The 11,346-nt window shown below is 42.8% G+C and overlaps 1 protein-coding gene across 1 annotated transcript; it reads right to left on the bottom strand.

Annotated features, from left to right (window-relative positions):
- Positions 1–8,767: 8,767 nt before the first annotated feature.
- Positions 8,768–9,458, bottom strand: LOC120662935 (VQ motif-containing protein 22-like). The gene has a single exon (XM_039941982.1). The coding sequence runs from the start codon at positions 9,419–9,421 to the stop codon at positions 8,768–8,770; it is 654 nt and encodes a 217-aa protein (XP_039797916.1). The 5' UTR covers positions 9,422–9,458.
- Between the last annotated feature and the right edge of the window lie 1,888 nt (positions 9,459–11,346).

Here is an 11,346-nt window from a genome sequence, read left to right on the forward strand (position 1 = left end):
TAGTACTTCAAATTAGCAAGATTTCATCGTAAAATTTTTTTTAGGTTTCATCTAAACAATGCGACAGACATTCGTGCGAGGAATTCCGGAACATTGAAGAAGATCATCAGGTACACACATATTGACGGGCTAGCTGTTCTGATGCCCCTTGAGACGCAATCGACGATGGAACCGATCCGTTGCTAATATAATCCGCTGATGATTAGTTTTAGTTTAGGGCTGTTCTAATTTAAATATTTTTTGAGGAGTTTGATTGTCATCAGCAAGTAAAAGTACAAGTAGTTGTGCTACATAAGGTCATCATGAAAAATAATTTCATAATTTATAACACCTTATTTTTTTACCTGAAATTGTCAGACTCTATCTTGTAAACCGTGTTGGATGTTCTAAATAAACAAGTTGTATTAATTTGTGATCAGAGAGATAGGGAGAGTAGCTCAAATAGCTGTAAGAACTATTCATGGGGGTTATTAGGCCGTGTTTAGATGCCGTAAAGGCAAAACGTAAAATTTTTATAAATCTCTTGCATGGTGTAATAAATGTAGTCGAAAAATAAATCGCATTATAAAAATAGACTGTAAATCGTGAGACGAATCTAATGAATCTAATTAGGACGTGATTAGACACTAAATTGCTACATTAATGCTACAATAAATATGCTCTAATGATGGATTAATTAGGCTCATTAGATTCGTCTCGTAGTTTACAGATGAGATCTGTAATTAGTTTTGTGATTAGTCTATATTTAATATTTTAAATATTGAAGATTCTCTGACAAAAACGTAAAAACGCAAAATGCAAAGTGATTTAAACACACCCTTAGTTGTCTGGTCGTGGCAAGTGCCCATTATATTTGTGTATACATAGGCCCTGTTTAGATCCCAAAACGCAAAATATAAAATTTTTATAAATCGCTTGTATGGTGTACTAAATGTAGTCGGAAAATAAATCCCACTATACAAATGGACTGTAAATCGCGAGACGAATCTAATGAGCCTAATTAGGACGTGATTAGACACTAGATTGCTACAGTAATGCTATAGTAAATATGCTCTAATAATGTATTAATTAGGCTCGTTAGATTCGTCTCGTAGTTTACAGACGAGATTTGTATTTAGTTTTGTGATTAGTCTATATTTAATACTTTAAATATTGAAGATTCCCTTTTAAAAATGTAAAAATACAAAATAGAAAGTGATCTAAACACAACCATAACTAGCCAACACTTGCAAGAAGAAGATAAGGCGAAGCAAAGGAAAGCACATGCACCCCAGATCAGGCGCAGTACCACGTCAACACGTAACAGCTGCCAGCAGTAAGCATATATACGCCCGCATATGTTTGGGCCGTGTTTAGTTCTGTTGCAAAAAATTTTTTAAAGGAATTTTACTAATTTAAAATACTAATGAAGTTTATTTATAAAACTTTTTTACAGATGAGTTGTAAATCGCGAGACGAATCTAATGATACTAATTAATCCATGATTAATCAATAATTAGCGGATGTTTACTGTAGCATCGATGTTGCAAATCATGGATTAAGTAGGCTCATTAGATTCGTCTCGCGATTTACAGCCCATTCATAAAAAAAATTATAAATAGACTTTATTTAGTACTTCATGTATATGTCTAAATATTCGATGTGACAATTTTTCTTTTTTTGTGTTTTCGGGGTTCACATGGTCGGATCTAAACAGTCGCACGCACGCTCACCACCTGCTATCGTGTTTCGTGTAAACATTGCCTTGATCTAGCTTGCTCATCAGCTCACCGCCACCACTCGGCCGGCTTCATCATCCCTTCCGTTGAAGCAGCATCGGCTTTGCTTTGCTTGGATCCCCTGCAACGTCTGCCAGCGGCCAGCTCACGCGCACTGGACGGCACCAATGGCGATGGCTCGCTGGCCCGGCACCCGGCATGTGTGTTCGCAACTTCGCATGCATCGAGCCGAAGCCTCCGCGCTTTTACTTTTGGGGACCCGACCCCCACGCCGGGGGATGGACACGGCCGGAATCGGCCGCCGGTTCGGTGGTGGCGCGCACATGGGGGCTCGCCGGAGTTGAGCTGGGGGCTGCAGGCTGCTGGGCGGAGCGCCAGAGCCAGCCAGGTCGGTCTCAACTTTGGGCTCGGGTTATCTGTCTGCTCAGAAACCTTTTTTGCTCGCATCTGGACCTCGATCCTCGTCGTATAATTGGGAGTGAGATACTCCGTACGTGCCGTGGGCTACGTTACATACGTGCCGTCGGATCGGATATATTTTCGGCGCATGCGCATGTGTTTGGTCGGTGATCATGCCAGCAAGTTCTTTTTGAGGCGTCAGGGTTCGATGCTCGGGTTGCCAGGATCGGAGCCGTCTGCGAAACTGACAGATGAGTTGCCTGGTCTGCAGGCCAACTTGCAAGAAGTAAATTTTCAAGATTTTTCGTAACACCGAATTTTTGGACACGTGCATCAAATATTAAATGTAGTTTAAAAAATAATTAATTACACAGTTTAGCTGTAAATGACGAGATGAATTTTTTGAATCTAATTAATTCATGGTTGGACACTAATTATCAAATAAAAACGATAGTGGTACAGTAGCCGAACCAAAAAAATCGCGAACTAAACACACCCTGACATCCACTAGTCTGCAGACCATCATTTCAGCAGTTGTCCTACTGAAAAATTGTGTGTTTATGGACAGTGAACATCAACACCGAGATATACTAGTCGTGTTTAGCAAATTTTCAAACAAACACTATTTGACCAACCTGAGCCAAAATCCGAAGAAATTGCAAGTGCACGAGCTCTAAAACTTCGCAAAAAAAGTCCCATGCACAGTGCACGTCTTGTTAGGTCCTAGTTTTTTTTTTTGAGGGAATGCCTTCATGGCTGACTTTATTGATTATGGAATATGATTACATCATTTGCCAAAGTAGCAATGAGAAAACTAGGCGGCTCATCGGCCCAAGTATAAGAAGTCCTATCGATGAAAGAGTTTTTTTCTAACTCATGTGCTACTTGGTTGGCATCCCTATTACAATGTTCTATAGAGATTGAACTAAAAGTCATCCAAATTGATAAGCATTCATCATAAACTGCTGATGATGTAGTTACTGAGAAACCCTCTCGTATTGTAGTTACAACCTGCATACAATCCGAGTAAACGATAATCCGGTTTCAACCGACCTGCTCCGCAAGACGAAACCCATCCAGCACGCATAAGCCTCCGACATAGGTGCATCACCAACATGTGATAAGTATCTTTGCCCCATGGCAACCACTCCACATGTATGATCTCTAATAATCGCACCCGTAGCGCTTGTGCCTGTTTCTTCACTAAAGCTCCCATCAATATTAAGTTTAACAAAATCTTCAATTGGCCTCTTCCAGCCCTCCTTCTCCCGGGCCTCCTTCTTGGTGGCGTTAACGTAGTTCTGAGATAGCACAACAATTGACATTGCCGACCTTGCGAAACTCTGAACAGCTTCTCCATAAACTACCTGTCTTCTTTCCCACCATAGGTACCATCCCCCAGTTAAAATAAGCTCTGCAAAACCCACATTATTCAGTTCCGATAACATTACATTTCTTCGAAGGATCTCTTCCAGAATAACAGAGCCTGAGTGGTCTTCCGCAATAACTTCCTGGATTCGGTCCCACGCTCCCAAATAGCGCCAGATCGCCCGGGCTCTCTGACAAGTAAACAGCACATGCATCACGTCCTCACAACCCAAATGACAGACCGGCCAGGAGCTTTGATTTTTAATATATTTATTTGCCAGAATTCCATTGCACGGAATAAAAGCCCCGCAAAGCTCGCCAGCCAAAAATCTTCACTTTACTCGGTAATTTCAGCTTCCAGAGTGTATCCCATACCTTCATGTAATTTGAGCCTCCCGCTTGATCAAAACCTGGTCTACTGCCATACTTATGTTCCCATTGCACATGGTAAGCAGATCGAACAGAGAAGAGACCACTCCTATTAAAGTGCCAGGCAACTGTGTCCTCCCTACCATGGTGCAAAGGAATTTGTAAAATCCTCTCCGCATCCACCGGCCAGAAAAGAGCACGCACCAAATTTACATCCCAAAAACTATCAACCGGACTGATTAGCTCATTTACAGTTGTTACCAATCTTGGTCCTCTTGGAGACTGAACCCGTAAATTATGGCTAGTTGGAATCCATGGGTCTTCCCATATGTTAATTTGGGATCCATCCCCGACTCTCCAAATATATCCCTTTTTGAAGCACTCCAATCCTGCAAGAATACTTTGCTAAGTAAAGGACGAACCCTGCTTTGGTTTAGCATTTAATATATTTCCATCTGGATAATACTTCGCCCTCAGCACCTTTGCACATAAAGAATCTGGATCGCACAACAACCTCCAGACTTGCTTCGCTAATATAGCCAAGTTAAAACTCTGCAGATCCCTGAAGCCCATTCCTCATTTGAGCTTTGGTATACACATTTTCCACCAAGCCGACCAATATATTCTCTTCTTCTCGTCATCATCGCCCCACCAATACTGTGATATCGTGTCAGTCACTCCTTTGTAAATTTTCTGAGGGAGCCTGAACACCATCATCGCATATACTGGTATTGCTTGAGCAATCGATTTGATGAGAATTTCCTTACCTCCCAGACTCAACAACTTTTCCTTCCAGCCACCTACTCGAGCCCGAACACATTCCACCAGATGCCAGAAGCAATCACTTCTATCAGCGCCCACCAGCGCCGGAAGCCCCAAATACTTATCATTAAGGGACTCTGTCATGACATTCAAAGTTTCACAAACCAGAGCCTTCACCTCCACTTCCGTGTTCCCACTAAAGAAAATACTTGAGTTTCCTTCACTAACTTTCTGGCCCGAAGCAGCACAATATCGGTCCAAAACACCTCTCAAAGCCATGGCATTCCGATGATCCGCATGCATCAAGATGAGTGAATCATCGGCAAAAAATAGGTGTGATATAACTGGGGCCCCTCTACAAACTTTTATACCTTCGAGCTCGCCTCGGCGTTCTGCTCCTTGTATCATACTGGATAAGCCCTCAGCTACTAATAAGAATAAGTAAGGTGACAAAGGGTCACCCTGTCTTAGTCCCCTGGATGGTGTAAAAACTTCTGTTTCCATCCCATTAAAACGGATATTGTATTTAACCGTTGTAACACAACTCATAATGATATCAACCCATTGCGGATGAAAACCCATCTTTAACATGATTTGTTTCAAATAAATCCACTCAATCCGATCATAAGCTTTATGCATATCTAGCTTGACTGCACATAAACCCCTCTTGCCTTGTTTCTTTTTGATAGCATGAATGCTCTCATAAGCTACCAAGATATTATCCATTATTAATCTGCCTGGCACAAAAACGCTTTGATAATAACTAACAATATCTGGTAGAATATTCTTTAATCTATTAGCAAGAATATTTGAAATAACTTTATAGACCACATTGCACAAACTGATGGGCCTGAATTGTGTTACCTTCTCTGGGCTATCAACCTTCGGAATCAAAACAATTGTAGTTTCATTCCACCCTTCCGGAATAGCTGCAGAATTAATAGCGTCCAGAACCTCCTCCTCCAGATCTTCACCCAACATATTCCAAAACCGTTTAAAGAAAATTGCATGGAGCCCATCAGGCCCCGGGGCTTTCAAATCCCCAATACTAAATAGAGCTGCTTTTACCTCTTCCCGGGTAAATGGAGCCATAAGCTCATTATTCATCTCATCTGAGACTCTCTTGCCCACATCAGATAGCACCTCCGGCCTAAGGTGATTCACCTCCGAAGTAAACAGGTTGGTGAAATAAGACTGCATTAGATCCCTCATACCTGATGCATCTTCGTGTTTCACACCATTATCATCAATCAAAGATTTAATTAGATTCCTCCTGCGCCTGCTAGTTGCAAGATTCTGGAAAAAAAAAACCCGAATTCCTATCACTATGCTTTAACCAGTTTGCACGTGCCCTTTGCACCCAATAGATTTCCTCTTGTTCTAGTAAGAGCTCAATATTCAGTAGCAGCTCCTTTTGTCTTGCTAAGTTTTCATCAGTCATTGAACTTCTACGCACTTTTTCCAACTCTTTTTTAAGTTTTTTCATACGTCAAACAGGTGCTTTTTATCAGACACATTGACATGATCAGGCCGTCTGGTAACCGGTTCTGTTTATCAGACACTCACTGTTTCAACGGCGTTTTTCGCAACTGCATAGGATGAGCATTCTCTGGCCAGGGAAATGACCCTTAGGCTACGGCATCAGAATTCAGAATTGTCTCAGTTACAAGAAAAATATTTTTTCGCTGTCGATCATATATACCCGGGGAATATTTAGCGCAGTGGCCGCTACAGATCGATAAAAGTCGTAGCTGGGTTGATGGGAGTGACAGACTGAACATTCTGAGCAAAGATCCAAAGAAAAAAAATTTGCAAGGTCGACAGTTCCACAGGAATGGTCAGGCTCTGGCTAAAGCTGTGCAGTGCTCAATCGAGTCCACTTTGCTAAGAACAGACGCTGAACGGTGCGATTCTAAAGCAGTGAGCGACTGGCAGGAGTGGTTGTTGAATGAATTCGCACACTTGCTTACACAATAAAAGGGGGTGTGTCCAAGTTGCTTGGTGTGGTTTACCTCAGATGTGATCCAGCCGAGCCACACGCGTTGTTGAGCCTCCGGGCCTATTCTGGGCTTAAATACTGCATGGCCCTTACAATCGGTGGGCTAAACCAGAGTTGAATCCTTGGGCCCGACTTCTGAGCTCTTGGGCCCATATATGCTTGCCAACAGTTCTTCAGATGTTAGCAGTGGCCGTGTTTGGATGAATCCGCGAATTTTTTTCACAAAAAGACAAATGCATGCATTGAGTACTAAACGAAATTTATTTGCGAATTTTTTTCACGGATGAGTGTAACTTTTCGAGACGAATCTAATGAGCCAAGTTCCACCATGGTTGGCTACAGTGCTGCTACAGTAACAACACCTAATCATCCTTTGATCGTACGGTCAAAGGCCTTATTAGTTACAATAACTACTACAACACCATGGTTGTGGAGGTGGTTTTATAATTGGATTTCATTTAATACTTCTAATTAGTGGTCAAAGAGCCGAAAAGTTTTCATGAAAACTTTTTCAGGGCCAACCAAACACGGCCAGTGTTAGATTCTTCGTACGAGCTTTCACTTGTGAATCACTCAATATATAAGGAGTTGGTTAGTATTTCACTTGTGGGTTAGTCTATATATATATATATATATATATATATATATATATATATATATATATATATATATATATATATAAAGCATGTATGCTTAGAGTTACATCAATGTAATCCTCACTCACTTTGTCTATGAGCTGTGACTTACAAGAAGGCCCTATACAAAATATCTACACGATCCAAAGCATGTGGTTTATATGTTTCAGGTCACAGGTTGAGGTCAGTGAACATCGAGATCAACATAATATGAACATGAACAGAGGGCAGGGATATAGCCACGCATATTTTATGTGTAAAGACAGACAAATCCTGCGGCTGTCTGTGTGTTTTTATGGTCCGGACAAGACAACGATATCGTCGGTTCACAGTGCAAGGATCACCTTGCCTCGTCGTTCCCAATTTCCAAAGATTCGGCTCCCTGTAGTCCATGGCTGCATGCCATCATCTTCACACGCTGCGAGGGCTTCAGCATCAGAAATATGCTGCTGTACGAAGCTCATATGAATGCAACAAGGTACGCACGCGTATCAACAATTGATTTTTTTCCACATGGATGTACCTCTACCAATTCAACTATGCTCACGTGATGACAGTATGACACAGAGGTACGCAGTCGTTATAGCACCATCAGTTTTAGTAGCACGGCTGCTGTTTCAGGTGCAATGGAACAGTGAGATGTGAAGTCCATCTTTGCACTAGCTGGCGAGATATCCATGGTGAATTTTCGATCTTGTGTTATAAGAAACCAGATCATCTTGCGTGCAAGAGTCAAGAGTGCATGTTTGTTGACAAAGAGCAGCAAAGATAATCATGCATAGCTTTTGCGTAAAAGAAATAAAAATCTGAATTGATGCAATCAAGGACACTTGCAGACGTGTATGCATACTTTTGTCAGCATCAGTGATTCAGAACTCAAGTTCTTCATCTGGTTATTTCTAGGTCTGTTTGTCAGAGTTTGAAGATATCATTTGGAGTCCCTTAACTTTTGCTTCAATAATCGCTATATTAATCACAAATATACTCAAATTTACTGGCAATTTATTGTCTGTTTTGCTTCAAAGAACCAAGGGCAATTTATTACTGTTTATGGTCGTCAAGGATCGGTACAATTTCACCTAAGCTATGCAGCACAACTGCACAAGTAGATCAGATCACTAACCACAAACTGAATTATCCCCCAAAGACCATAGAGTATCGGAAACAAACATACCCTTGACAGTACACTGAAAAAGAAGAGAAAACAAAAATAACATAAGAGAAGTTTCATCGTATCATCTCATCTCGACAGAGACGTGAGCCGAACTGAGAATACAAACACTAGTAATCCTTTTACAACGCATCTCGAGTCTTTTCATTCCAAAAAGCACAAACAAAACAAGAGATGAAACCTTATATTTACATCTCTCACACCAAAATCCAGAGGAGTTCTTTGGCTAAACATACCGTATAGGTTGAATTGATCTTGTCATGGGGTATAGCATGCAGGAGCGCAGCAGTGGCCAGGTAGAAGACGAAAGAAACTAGCATCTTCCTCTCACCTCCAGGACACACGGCTAGTGGCTGTGGTACCTATCCCCGGCGTGCAACAAAGACGAGAAGAGACCGTGGTCATGTCCCACCCTCTCGTCTTCCGCTGCCCCGAAGCCGCCGTCGTATCGCGGGACGGCACCGGAGAGCGCCGGCGCGAAGCCGCTGTACAATAATTCAGAGCTCGAGCCAGCTGGATCCGGCGGGTTGCTGCTGTTGGGGAACAGGGAGTGCGCGAATGAACCGGCGGGAGGCGAGGCGTTGGGCGCACCGGGGAGCTTGAGAGGCGACGGGCGCATCAGCAGCTCGAAGGGCGCGCGCGTGCCCGCCGCGGCGTGGTGGGGGGCGCCGAAGAGCACGCCGGGGCCGAGGTGGGGGCCGTGGGGCGCAAACGGCGCCGGCTCGGGGATGCCGGTGAATTCCTGCACCATGGCGCGGAAGTTGGAAGTGTCGGTGGTGAGCACGGTGGTGGGCGGCCGGCGCGACGCCCGCGGGCGCTTCCGCGGCGGCTTGCGCGCCGCGGCCGATGAGCCCCGGGCAGGCGGCAGGGGCTCTCGCGAGGTGGTCGCGGGGAAGAAGGAGGAGGTGCCCGGGTCGAGGAAGATCGGATGGTCGTCTAGGAAAGAAGAGGCCGGCGCGGCCGGGGATAACGGAGGGCTGTCGCTGGCGGTGGAGGCCATGCTGGGAGAAGAGAGCAAGTGTGGACGGAGATGTAGGGTTTGGGGGGGGGGGGGGGGGGGGGGGGAAGAAGGGGGTTGGAGGCTTGGAGGACTGTATATGAGTGGGTTGGTGTCTTGCTGATGTGGGTTGATAGGGTTGAAAACAAAAATAAAATTTTTCGATTACCGGAACCGTTTTTGAGATTTTACCGAGATTCTGGTGTAAATGAAAATGAAAACGGCTACCGAAAATATAGAAACGAAAATTGTATTTTTATCCGAAACTGAAAAGCGAAAATGATTTCAGCCTCTACCGACCGTTTTCGAAAATTACCGTATTTATGCGGTAATTTACTGCCGGTATTACCGTATTTTAGGGATCCTACCGTATTTGAAGCCCAGCCCAATATATATTTTCTCGGTCCAATAGCTCGCGGGCTTCCCTGTTGGCCCAGCCTTTCAGGTTAACCCTTGCCTCAAAATCTCCCGCTCCCCACTCCCTGACCCAGTGAGGCAGTGACCCAGTGAGGCAGTGACCCCCGTGAGGTTGGTTCTTCTCATTCCATTATTGGCTATTGGTTTTGTACTTTGGTATGATAATATGAGTACTAATATATTTTTAGGATATATTTTCAGAACTGGTCAATGATGATTATGTGGCAGGTGATGATGATGACATGCCTGAGATTCAGCTGTAGGCATAGGCAGCCTGCGGCCCTGCACTAGTACTATTCTTAATGGCATGCTAGTATATGTTTAATTCTCTATTTGAATTTGGTTAATGATCATGTATGACTATGTCACGTATGTTGTGTGCAACTTTGTGCCATACTATCGTGCATGCTATTATGTGTCAGTTATCACGGATTGGTTCGATATTTGGATTAATATCTTAATCGAATCTTCACTACTTGCATATGAGATGTGTCAAGTCATATTGTTAATGTTATGCTCTATTGTTTGATATGTTTATCGTTTTTTAAATACCGTTTTGATGGGTTTCGACCGTTATCGATGTGTTCTCGACCGTATATTTCTATTTTCGAAATTACCGGAATACTGGCGCTGTTTTCGTTTCCGAAAATACCATACCGCTTTCGTTTCCGATAAAAAAATATGAAAGTAAAAGTGGTGGAGTCTTTCGCCGACCGTTTTCATCCCTGTGGGTTGATGCACGGCATACGTGTGCGTGTGGCCGTGTGCCCTCTAAGCGAGAGAGAGAGAGAGAATATTTTGACTACGCTTGCTAACTATATGCGACATTTCCAACATATTTCAAAGCAGTAGAAAAGTTTGTGTGGAACTTGACCTCTGTCTAACAATTTCAACTAAAATCTAATATTTTAAATGCGAAAACATAACATCACTGTCACCTTCTCAATCTGCAAGGTTTATTTTAAGTTGAAAGTCAAAGCTATGAAACTATAAAAGTATGACGGACTCACTACTAAAACTATATATTGAAAATTTTTTATCGGAGAGCAGCATCATTTTAAGGAGCCTCTATAAGCCGGTTTCATCCATCACTAGATTTGCTATGATAAATGCTTGGTGCCCTATAGCAGTGCAAAGTATAATTATTTTTCAGATTTCACATTTGGAGATGGGCATATTAGGTCATCAAGTAGCGTGGGTATTGTGTTCCTAATTGCATTGGAGAGTAATGCTTAGTAATCTGACAATGACTCCAGAGAGCAATCTATGCTATATCTAGGAAGATCCTAGTGAGATCTCAGAGTGAGTGATGACCTCTCAATCCACTAGCAGTAGCTGATTTTTTATTTTAAAAATAAATTCTCAGCAACTGACGTCATGTTTGCAACGCTCGTTTTTTAATTTAATTTATATCCAGTGAGATATTTTTTGAGGGAATTATCCAGTGAGATATTATTGAACCGTCCAGCTAATTGCACTCGAGTCTTGATTTCTTGCACGGAATCCTTTAA

The sequence above is a fragment of the Panicum virgatum genome, chromosome 2N (assembly GCF_016808335.1).
Source record: "Panicum virgatum strain AP13 chromosome 2N, P.virgatum_v5, whole genome shotgun sequence".
NCBI classification, from domain to species: Eukaryota; Viridiplantae; Streptophyta; class Magnoliopsida; order Poales; family Poaceae; genus Panicum; species Panicum virgatum.